Source organism: Vigna unguiculata, chromosome 4 (assembly GCF_037176805.1).
Source record: "Vigna unguiculata cultivar grain cowpea cultivar isolate G323 ecotype 2 chromosome 4, ASM3717680v1, whole genome shotgun sequence".
NCBI lineage: Eukaryota > Viridiplantae > Streptophyta > Magnoliopsida > Fabales > Fabaceae > Vigna > Vigna unguiculata.
This window is the reverse complement of record NC_140795.1, coordinates 37,897,355-37,910,408: the sequence shown is the minus strand read 5'-3', so window position 1 is coordinate 37,910,408 and position 13,054 is coordinate 37,897,355. Positions and strand designations below refer to the sequence as shown.

At 28.6% G+C, this 13,054-nt stretch overlaps 1 protein-coding gene across 1 annotated transcript; it reads right to left on the bottom strand.

The window, feature by feature from the left end:
* Positions 1 to 48: 48 nt before the first annotated feature.
* LOC114180736 (uncharacterized) lies at positions 49 to 7,833 on the bottom strand. Its single transcript, XM_028067033.2, has 4 exons — positions 7,454 to 7,833; positions 1,349 to 1,580; positions 493 to 617; positions 49 to 317 (listed from the first exon to the last, which is right to left on the bottom strand). The coding sequence occupies exons 1-4, from the start codon at positions 7,757 to 7,759 to the stop codon at positions 249 to 251; spliced, it is 732 nt and encodes a 243-aa protein (XP_027922834.1). The 5' UTR covers positions 7,760 to 7,833; the 3' UTR covers positions 49 to 248.
* Between the last annotated feature and the right edge of the window lie 5,221 nt (positions 7,834 to 13,054).

Here is a 13,054-nt window from a genome sequence, read left to right as displayed (position 1 = left end):
TTTAAAAGCATAAATATACCATGTCTTCCAAGAAAATAAGTCATTCACCTTCAAATTTATGTGAAAACTAATGATATATGAAGATATTTATATACATAAAGAATTAAAAAAAATTAAATAGCAAATTGAAATGAAATTTAGAAAGTTGTGAATACCAAGATTGTTGCATCTGGTGAGATTTGGCAAGCAACGGAAAATTGCTTGAAAATCGTTTATGTTCGTATTACAAACCAAGCACTAGGCATGCCTCACCCTCGGTTTGCCATGTATGTTAAAAATATTGTCCATACATATGTGAAGGTGCTATTCAGCAGTGGCTGCACAAGTTACATGGGAGATTCAAAATGAAAAGTTAGCACAACTAAAAAACAAATAAATGATAACTTTTTGAAAGTTTCATTAGATTAAATTTAAAAGTTAAATATTCATTTTAAATAAATTGTTTTATTTTTAAATTAAATTATTAATTATTTTGTCTCTATAATGACAAACCTGCAAACGAACTGGAAGGTATCTCAAGGTGACAAAATCACATGCAGGCCAATACAGAGCACCACTTAACAATGTAGGAAGTAGATCTCTCTTCAACCTCGCAATAATTTGAGTTACACCTTCACCTATTCATGGCAAAGTGGCAAATTCAGAAACTCCACAACTTTTCTAAAACATAATTGTATAAAACTTCATAAACCCTTGTAGGCAAAAGAAAACAAGAAGAGAAAATAAATTCAAGACAGTTAAATGGAAATATCTATAAATTAACTTATGCCAAATACGGCCATAGATTTTAACAAACGTAATTTATGTTACAATGTCAAATATCAAGCACAATCATATTTTGACACCAAAATATTTTTAACAACATTGTTCCTCAATGTCCTTTACTCTTTCATTTTTTTTAACATGCAAAATTTAACTTTTATTAACATCATTTTATTCTTATAAAACTTATCAAATAATAATTAAATGGTGTCAAACCTTCTTCTTACAATAAAAACAAAACAATCATGCACATTTTAGATCAGGAGAGGATCAAATAGTCAGTCATGGCACATTTCAAGTTTTCTATACACCTGAATTTGTAACTATGCAAAAATAATAGAAAAGGTATAGGGTATAAATAAAGCAGAGAATGATATATTGACAGTTAAATTTTAACAACTTTCTCTTATAATCTGAGTTGACATATTTTAAATGATTTTGAAATATAGAAAAATAAGTAAATAAAAAAATAAAAAATCACTTAAAAAATGTCAGCTCAGGTTATAAGAGAGTTGTCAAGATTTAATTGTTAAAAAATCATATTTCAAATTAAGCATCTTATCTTAATAAAAAAGACAAAATTCACCTTGGAAAGCACCATTATAGGAGAAGAAGACAGTATTGATGATAGGACCTAATATAAATTGCCCCATTAAAATTTTCTTCAAGGTTGATGCCAAATCTGTCTTGGGTAAAATTTTAGACAGAAAACCAAACCACATGTGCTGTGTTGGCCCCAAGACTAACAGTCCATATATTGCCAGACGCAGTGTCCTTATTAGATCAAATGAAGCACAAAAACTGGGTAGTGTAATCATCTAAAAAATGTGTAAAACAACATATTAGTGACAAAAACCCAATAAAAGTTATAAAGAAAGTAAAAATAAAAGAAATGTGGTCACATGGTCCTAGACCTTGACTAAAAATAGACAAGTAGTTTGATGAAATAAAAATTCATTATAAAGAATACGCTTAGAAAGTATTTCCTTCATTCTTCACCGTATACATTGACCAAGCATATTTAACTAGAAGAGGAGGAATATTGACACACCCACAATATTTAAAAATGACAAGTAGAACTACATATATAAGTCTGTCAAATGTTTGAATAAGATTTAAACTAGGTTTAGACTAAAATAGAATTTTAAGAGTCACCATGTAAAAGTGCATTTTTTTTTCTGTGTCAAATTGAGAAAAAGTTCGATGATGAATATATGCAATGAAAAAGAGAAGTGGAATGGTTGTTATTTTGACCAAGAGAGAAAATGTCAATATAATCCAAGTCCTAATTTTGGGTGTATCTTTTGGTAACCAACCAATTTGCCAACCTAAAGAGGAACCAATTTCAAGTACTACAACTTTAAACACATTTCAAATAATCATTTGTCGCCACTGTGGATTAGATAAAGCTTCACCCCAGAAACTTAAGAATGAAAATAGAAGATAACGATGTCAAATAATAAGTATAACGTATGGTAGGAAACTGGTGATAACAAAGGTTTGTAAAGTGGGGAGAAGGGTTAAAGAGAAAATGTAGATCTTTTCAAATAGAAATAGGCTAATTATTTTTAAAGGAGATCGAATCTCATTTAGAATACAATGTTAAGGAAAGGATCAAACATTATCCGTTGAAGATGGGTCATGTACTAGGATTTGAATAGATTATAAATGACATTGTATATATTTGGTTGTTGAGATCAATAGGACATTGGTATATTTCAATAGCACATTTGAGGACGTGCCTGAGAAGTATCTCGAGTTATAGTAAATTCATTTGGTTGTTGAGATTAATGTTTTGATCTATGTTCTGTTTTCGTTTGAAAAAAAAAAATACCACTTAAAGCAAAAGTCTTCCGTTTGAGCAAAAGTATAAGAAAATCAACCTCATGAAACAAGAAAAAAAAAACTGTTTTCAATGTTTTATCCTAAACCACTTTCATGAAATACAACTTTCAAATACATTCACAATGACCAATATAGGTTACGATTTGTTCAGACATAATATTTCACTCATTTCAATTCGATCTTAGTTATTTAATTTCAATTAATATTTATTTACATTGAACTCAAAAAATATATATGAGAAAATTATAGGAACTAACTCTACTCATCAAAACTATATTTAAAACTCAATTTAACAAACTATATATCTTAACATGCATAACCTAGCCATCAAATCAATTTATCAACAAGAATATTCAATTCAAAATATTTTAAAATAATCATCTATTACTCCAAAACTCAAATAACAATCAATTTCAAACAAAATATCATTTGTACATAAATACCAAAATCATATGACCAAGTCACCTTCACATCCAAATCATCCTTACTTGTAATTTCTTATTCCAAATAATGTTTTTGTCAAGAAAATCACTCAAAATCTAGAGTTAAAACAAAGTATTTAAACATAATAAATTTTCGGTGTGACCTTAACCAAATTGAGTGAATAACTTTTCTCAACCAAAACCGAGATTGATGACAAAGTGGTAAGGAAGGAAAGACAATAAAAGATATATAGAGTAAATAAAACATTATTATGACTTAAAACATGATCTTTAATTCTCTAACTACCGCTAGGTGTAATAAGATTTTACAAGAGATTAGATATAGGGTAATAAGAGTAGAAAGAAGTTAGAGAGAGATAAAGAGAAGTTTGTGAAGATGAGAGAAAAAGTGAGGTGAGTGTTAGCAAAGAAGATATTGTAGGAAGTGTATTCCTTTTTTCAAAGTAGATAAAAGCCACCAAATTTTATGAATGCCTAAATATAGGAAATAAAATATGAGAATTATATACATTACACTGTATAAATACCATCATGCAAGAATTTATCATTCATTCCAACAACAATGAAAAAGAGAGAATAAAACAATTATTTTTCTTGCTTTATTTGGGTTGTGAGTTGAATGTTTTGTAAACATCCGTTTTATAATTTTTGTGTATAATTATTCCACATTTATTTTGTTTCTCATAAATCTGATTATAGAAAATGTACATTATTTTCTAACAACCGGTATCAAAACCAAATCGTTACTATTGTGTATTGTTATAAACGATCTAGAGTGAATCAAAATTGACTAGGAGCAATGGTTCAAGAGAAAGGAAAAGTGAAAAATGAAAAGTTCGATGTTGCGGATTTTGCTTTTGGAAGATGCAAATTGAAGATTATTTATATTAGAAAATGTTGTATCAATCTTTTCTCAGGAAACAAACCAGAGGACATGAAAGATCTTATTGATAGGCAAACCTCCTAACTTATTCATTTGGCATTATCTCACAATGTTGCATTCAATATTGTAAATGAAACAACAAGAACATATTTTATGGTGTCTCTTTCTAATTTGTATGAAAAGCCTTCATTCTAAAACAAAATTCATTTGATAAGATAATTGTTCAATTTACGAATGACAGAGGTTGCATCAGCAAGACACCATCTTAATGAACTTAGTATAGTAACAACCCAATGAGTTTTGTTGGAATAGAATTTGATGAAGAAGTATGAACATTGATACTTTTGTCTTCCCTTCTAGAAATTTGGAATTTTACTCTCACAATTGTGAGTAGTCAATCGGGAAGTAATAAGTTTAAATTTGATGATGTTTGTTATTTGGATCTCATTGAAGAAATCCGAAAAAGAAAGTTAAGTTAATCGTCAACCTCTTTAGTTGTGCATATAAAATAAAAATATATATAAATTTAACTGAAGGATATGAACGTGGTAAATCCAAGGAAATGAAGTCTAGGTCCAAAATCCCTTGTAGCTTCCATATCAAAGACAATTGAATGTTGAAATTGTGGAAAGGCTAAACACTACAAAAATCAATGAAATAATGCACCAAAGAATAAAAATACGGAGGTAGAGGAAAATCTTGCTTTTGCATCAAGAGAAGATGATGCATTGATATGTTATTTAAAGAACAAGGAAGAAAATTCTTCAAGAATTATGTCACTAGAATCTTTGGTAAAGTTTACCAACTTTCTTGTAGGGAAGACAAAAGCATCAATGCTCATACTTCTTCATAAAATTATATTCCAACACAACTCATTGGGTTGTTATTATAATTGAGTTCATTGAAATCTTCTGCTGCTAATGCATCTTCTGTCATCCGTAAATTGAACAATCATCTTCTCAAATGAACTTTGTTTAAGAATAAAGGTTTTTCATACATTTTAGAAAGAGACACCATAAGATCTATTGTTGTTGTTTCATTTACAATACTGAAGGCAACATTGTGAGATAATGCCAAAGGAATAAATTTGAGGGTTTTCCTATCAAGAAGAGTACAATCTTCATCTTTCATGTCCTCTGGTTTGTTTCTTGAGAGAGTGGTTTATACAACTTTTTCTAATACAAATAATCATCAATTTGCATCTTGCAAAAGCAAAGTCTACACCATTGAACTTTTCAATTTTCACCTTTCCTTTCTCTTCAGTCATTGCTCCCACTTATGTTTGAATTTGATTGTCATTTGAGTTTTGGGTTTATAGATGATTATTTTAAAATTTGAATTTAATATTCTTATTGAGAAACTAATGTGATGGCTAGATTATGTATGTTAAGATATATATTTTATTAAATTGAGTTTTAAATATAGTTTGGATGAGTATAGTTAATTCCTATAGTTTTCTCATATATTGGTTTATGAGTTCGATGTGAATCAAATATATTTTGAGATGGAAAGATTAAGATTGAATTTAAATGAGTGAAAGATGATTTTTAAACAAATCTTGATATATATTGGTCATTGTGAATGTATTTGAGAGTCATATTTCGGAAACTGGTTTAGGATGAAACTTTGAAAATAGTTTTTTTTTTTTTGCTTCATGTGGTTGAGTTTCTTATATTTTGCTCGTTGAAAAGGTTAATTTATTTTCTCAAGCAAAAATAGATTAGAGAAATAAACATTATTACTTATAACCATATTTTTGTTGAAGTGAAAATATCATTGCAATTTAATCTCCTATTCGTCTTAAATTTTGCTCAAGCAAGGAAACTTTACTCAAGAAAAAGTATTTTTTTTCCAAGCTATTTTTTTTTCTTACTTTTTTTCTTTTTAATGGATTGTATGTGAATGTTTATTAGAAATGTAAAATAAATATCAAAATTTTATATTTAATTAAGTTATGATTGTTGTTTAAATTAAGTATATTGATGAAATTTGTTGTTGAGACAGATAAACATTGTATGAATTTTAGGTCACAAATATGAGAAGACATGTAAACCACTATTTGGTTTGTGAAAGTATTAACAATCATTATGTGAATCATACTAATGATCCAAGTAACAAAAACTAAGATATATGACGGTGAAAAGTTAAAGGAAAAATGCTTACGTAGTGTGAGATGTGTAATTGTGTGGACTTGGGTTATAATATACCATGGTCCGTTATTCTTAAGTTCACTTATAGATTGAAGTATTAATTTGGATTGTGTATTAGTTTCCAGTGGAACATACTTAAGTTCATTTTTTATAAACAATTTCTTATGTGGAAAATTTATTTTAAAAATTTACCTTTTACATGTGTTGTTTGTTTTGTGACTTGTAAGGACTCTACCATATACATGAACAAATATGGGTACGCCGTGACTCGTGAGCAATGTCTAAAGGGAAGTGTAGTGTTATATGTGGCGCTTTTTCTTTTAATAATTTATAAATATATATAAATTTTGTATATATTTAATTTACATTTTGAAAGGTTATACAATTTTATGAGGGTGTTACATTGTAATAGTTTTTTTTTTCTTTTCTGATTTGTGAAACAATGTATGAAAAATGAATAAATTTGCATAAAATATCAAAATTGTTTTATATAACTGAAAAATGTTAAGTATAAAAGAAATAGTCCAAATATAAGTAAGTAAAATTTATAAAAGATTTGTTTTTTTTTCTAACCAAATACCCTTCTCAATATTACTCATTTCTTTTTACTTTATTTCACTTCAATTAAATAATTTTTTAAAATTGTTTTATAAGGATTGACATATATTTTATAAAACGAAGAATTAAGGTTAATACGCAATCATTAGTAAGAAATACTTTAATTTATATTACGTAAATTTAAAATTCTTAGTAATTTCATAATAGTAACTATATGTTAATATCAATGAATTCTTTAATATGTGTTCAATTAATTAAAACAAACTCACCCAAATTAAACATTTTATGCTAAAATAATAATTCTCTTAATCTATTATACTAAAAACAAAAATATATCAATACTTATTACACCAAATATAATATTTAATCAATAATGTTTATTTTATTTTATTTTTACTCTAATTTTGTTTCCCGTTTCATTTTCTCCTCACCTCTCCAACTAAACATGCTAGAGATACTAAAGGTATAACGAAAAATCTGAAAGAGATTTTTACTCCAACTTAACATGCTATGAAAATGTAAGCCAAACTGCATCAAGGAAATGACTATCAATGTAACATTTTTTAACTAATGACTAAATCATCACATTATTAAGAAAAAAACTATTTCGTTACTTTAACAGTCTGGTTATTAAATTGTTCAAACCCTTACCATATGATCCAACGCAACCATAAAAAAAAAAAAGCATCAAAAGGCGTTCAACTAATTCAAAAATTAAACTCCAAAAGATTCACATCTACATTCAGTTTCACTTTCATCATCACTTCACACATACATTAAGAACGAAGAGAAGAGTTTCTGAAACAATGTACCTGAGAAGTGATGTCAGACGCGGCGAACACAAGCGACGAGGTTACGCTTTTGGTGATGAGAGGGTAAGTTTCGAGCATGCGCAGATACCATCCCACGAACCCCGGCTTGCCAGAATAAGAAGAGGAGGAGGAGGAGGAGACGGAGGAAAAGCGCGTCACGGAGCGAGAAGCGCGTTGGTGCAGCGGTGGTTTGCGGTGGAGATGCGGTTGGTGGCAGCGGCGAAAATGTGAGAGCGGAGGGACGAGGAGGCGGTTTGAGGGAGTGGAGAGAGAGGTGAAGAAGCGGTTGGAAATGGCGTTGGTCATGGTGGCGCGCGGAACGTGAAAAAGAAAGTGAAGGTTGATGGCGTGAAGGGTGTGAAGCGTGATAGTTAGTTGTTTCTTTTGTCGAGATCCGAAGCGAGTGGAAAGGGACGTGAAGTCGTTTAATATTTGCGAGAAACGACGTGTCGTTTGGATTCGTCAGCTGCGTATTGGTAGAAAGTACTTCTAGTAGTGATACCCTAACATTACTCTTTCAATACATCAATGTTTAAAAAGTTATAAAGAAATTTAACGTTTAATTATTATATATTAGAAATATGTAAATAGATATTTTCCCTCGATTGTATATTGTCTTACCAAAGTATAAAAACTATATTTTTTTTCGAAAAATGTTGTTTTAATATAAAATAAATAGTTATAAATTCATGACTAGATTCTTACCTTATATTGTTATACTTAAACATAGCTTTGATATAATATAATATAATATGTTCCTACAAACATACAAGTATAATTATAAATAAACTATGGGGTATAAGTTTTTTATCATTAATAATATAAAACATGTAAATGTCTATTTTTAAACTAGAAAATAAATTAATTTTGTTTAAAACAGTTTTAAGAGGATGGATGCAATTTTCTCATAATTAAATAATTCAATTTTGTATTTATGAGAAATATTTAATTCTTTATATTTTAAGTTTTTAATTTAATAGTATCCTTTGCATTTTAAATAAATAATAGAAGTGAGTGACACTTAATAAAAGAAAACAAATATCATTTTGTTAAAACCATATAAGGAGGTTATTATAGTTTAAAAATTAGAGGAAGTATAACTATTATTTTGTTAAAAACTTAATGAAAATAATGTATATTTTAAAATTTTAAGAGAAATAGAAATGTTATTTAACATGACCTAAACAAATAAATATAATAAATTGATCTTACTTTGAGTAAAATGTTTAATCAATTCACGTAGTTTTATAAACGTAACGTATACTATTGTCAAAACCAATTTTAAAAATCTTAATTTATATACAATATGTTATGAAAAAAAGCGAATAACAGAGAAGATAATAGAGAAGAAATAACAAAGAATAGAAAATGAGAGAATAGGGAAAACTCATCTGTGTATTATTATTGATAGGAAGAATCCTATTTATAGATATAATATGTAATCCATAAAGGAAACAAATCAACTTAGTTAATACAATCATTAATTCATAATACTCCCCCTTGAGTATCCATTGATAAAGAATGTGTCTCGTTAAAACCTTACTAGTAAAAATCCTTTGGGATAAAAAAAACGTAGTGAAGGAAAAAGAGTACAACATTTTGTATTCTTTAATACAATATTGTTCATCACATATTCTATTTCTCCCCCTCATGTAAACTTACATCATTAAGGAGACCGAATCCGAATTTGTGAGTCATTTGCTCAAAAGTTCTTCTTGGCAAAAACTTTCCAAATAGACTTGTCATATTTTCAGATGAATGAATTTTTGGATGTCTATATCATCCTTTCAATTGAACAATACACTATTATGTTCATATATGGTTGTTGATTCCATCTTTGTTGGAATAGTCACAAGTTTCTTGCACATGTTGCATTATAGGCCTTAACCAAACATATTCGCAACTTTTCTCGTAATTTTGTATGATTAGACGATATTGCTACTATGGTTTGTTTCATATACCATCATGAAACCATTGTGCTACCACATGTGAACAAACATCTTGTTTCTGATCAACCATTGTGACATTGTAAGAATATGTAAAATAACATGCATATCCATAATCCATTGGTCTGAATCTGAATCATTTGGATGGAATGAGCTCATATTCGTAGTACCCTTAAAGTAACGAAGTATATGTTTTACTCCAAACCATTTTCTTCTTGTAGTTGAAGAACTACATCTTTCTTAATAAATTTACAGCAAATGCAATATTAGATCGAGTATAATTAGCAAGATACATTAGTGTTTCTATGACACTAAGATATGGTGCTTCTAGACCAAGAAGATCTTCATCATTTTCTTGAGGTCTAAAAAGAGTCTTTATCAACATCTAACGACCTCACAACTATTGGAGTGCATAATGGACATGACTTGTCCATTTAGAACATTTTAAGCACCTTAATTATATAAGCTTCTTGACGTATAAAAACACCTTTATTTAAATACTCAATTTCTAATTTCAAATAAGACTTTGCCCTTCAAAGATCATTCATCTCAAATGATTTCTTTGAGTAATCAATTACCTTTGTGAGCTCATTAGGAATTCCAACGATGTTTATGTCATCTACATAAACAATAATTATGGCAAATTCATTATTTGGATATTTTCATATAAATACAAGAACAAATAGGATCATTTTTATATCCTTCTTTTAATAAGTATTCAAAAAGACGGTTATGCCACACACGTCTTGATCTCTTTAATCAATAAAAGAGCATGTTCAATTTTATTGAATAACCCTCTTTAGAATTTGTCTGGTTGGGCAAATAAAATCCTTCAGGGATTTTCATATAAATATGATTCTCAAAAGAACCGTACGAATAGGTTGTAACATAATCCATTAGATGTAAATGCAAACCTTGTTGTGCAACTAGAATAATTGAATATTGCAATGTTGTTGCATCCAATACTAGTGAACATGTTTTTTCACTAATCAATACAAGGTTTTGTGAACAACCTTGAGCAACCAATTATGCTTTGTATCTAACAATTTCATCATTTTTAATTTGATTTTTGCGCAAAAATCCATATGTACCAAACGAGTTTCATAACTTCAGTTGTGCGAACTATATGTTCAAAAACCTTTCGTTTAGCAAACAAATATACTTATGCTTCTTTGCATATTTTCATTTTGGCCAATCTTTTCTTTGCCGATAATCTTCAATGATCATTGCTTATTGATCCTCATTGTCATTCATAGCATTCATCGCTACGTTATAAGTAAAAGTTTCGTCAATGTTAACTTTATTTTGGTTCCATATTATATGATTCCTGACATAATTTATTGAGATCTCATCATTTTCAACCATTTCAGGTACATGAGGTTCTTCTGGAACCGAACCATTAATTATGTCAAATGAATCTTTTGGGATTTCAACCTTTTCGATTAGGTTATTTTGCATCTTAGCCCCCTTTCTCATTCAAGAGTTTTTATCTTTGGAACCAATATGTCTACCACGCTTCAAACGTGTTCACATGAGTTTTTCAACCCTTTTTTTTCGCATCATAATAACTGATCATGTCAAACAAAGGCAATCATTTTGATTTGTAAACTTCTGGTTTACCATGACATGCATTTAAATTGTACTAATAAACTTGTAGTACAAACTATAAGAGAATGTTGATAATTTCTCCAATACACTTTCTTTTTCAACTCAATCATAGAGATATAAAGATATTTCATATCTTTTTCAATGTTTGTGTCAATATAATATCCATTTAGACAAATATCATTGAAACTTAATAAGTTTCTATTCAACTTCTTGGTAGAAGTATAATAGCTCTTCTAGAGTCTTCAAACATATTTGTAGTACTATAAATAATACTAACATCGATGTCTCACATTATCAAACAAGAGAAAAATTTATTACTCTTGAGAATTGTATAAGTTGTTGCACAATCAGTAAGACACATATCTTTTGGTACTAGTGCAAAACATTCGTTTTTCATATAAACGTAAATATCAATATGAGATTTTTTTTCAACACTCTCATAATCAATTAGGTGATCAATGCTTTCATTTGCTTTAACAAAGAAAATAACAATATCAAGATGAGTAGCATCCATATGGCCATAATCAGAATCACTATCTTCATAAGCAAAGTGTGTTTCTATGTTCTTCTCATTATTTGTAAGATGCTCTGGTGTACAACAAGTACAACTCAAATGGCCTTTACCATCGTAATGATAATATATACCTTCATCTTTTTGTCAATATTTTCACATTTTCCTTTTCCTTTTTTCACATTATCGTGCCACTTCTGGTGACAAAATGTGTCTTTGAAATTTTCTTTATAACCATGTCCAAAATCAAGATCATGATCGATCATGAAAATATAAATCAAATATTGATGCATTCACTTCTGGGAATGGAGCAGAACCAATTTGGACAGGTTTCATGATTTTTTATCAAAAGCTCATTGTTTTGTTCAGCCATACAAAGGCATGAAATAAATTCATAATATTGATTGCTGCATTCACTTCTGGGAATGGAGCAGATTAGGCGGATCTCATGATTTTTTATCAAAAACTTTATTGTTTTGTCCAGCCAGCCATACATAGGCATGAAATAAATTCACAATATTTGTGAAATCTCTTTTCACAATATTTTTGTTATGAGCAAATTAGTTGCTTAGATGCTTTATTTCTTTATTTAATGGTATCCCAATATCCATTGCATCTAAATATATTTCAACATTTAAAATCCAATATTATGAATTCTTCCTTGTAGTATCAAAGGTCACAAATCCAAATTTTGCAACTTTTCGCGTGTTTAGAATTAACACATAAAATAATAATAATAATAATAATAATAATAATAATAATAATAATCATCATCAAAATAATCATAATAATCACCTTCATAATAAAAATAAAAATAATAAGACGGAGATGAAAATTGATACAGTTAAACAATTTTTATCGCAAGAGGAAGAATATAAGTTAAAATTATAATTTGAGAAAGGATTAGAAAGAGCCTGGATTGAGACACGTAGAGCACTGTCGTTATAGAGAAAAAGCTTCCACTAGTCTTCAATTGGTTGAAGCATCGTGCTGATAACGTGTTATGAAATAAAGCGAATAACAGAGAAGAAACAACATAGAATAGAAAATGAGAGAATAAGGAACAACTCATTTGTGTATTATTATTGATAGGAAAAGTCCTATTTATAGATACAATATGTAATCCATAAAGGAAACAAATCAACTTAATTAATACAAATATTTACCATAAAGACATAAAGAGTAATTAATCATATGAGTAAATCAATGGACAATCATTAATTCATAACACAATACAATTTATAGCTACCGTAACATGATTTTTCAGGATTGTGTTAATTTCAAGCAATAATCATATTGAGTACTTTGACTAAATCTTGAGGATAATAAAATTTATTATATTTTTAAAATTAAGAGACTTGATTGGTATTTATTAATAGAGCAATCAAATTGATCAAAATAAATAAATTATAATTAGACTTAATCTAAATGGATGATGTATTTTCTGGGAAGATTGAGTAAGAAAGGCATTTTTTTTTTCTTCATCCTGGCGCACTCAAATTGCAACTCGACTTACAAATGAATGCTTGCATGAGA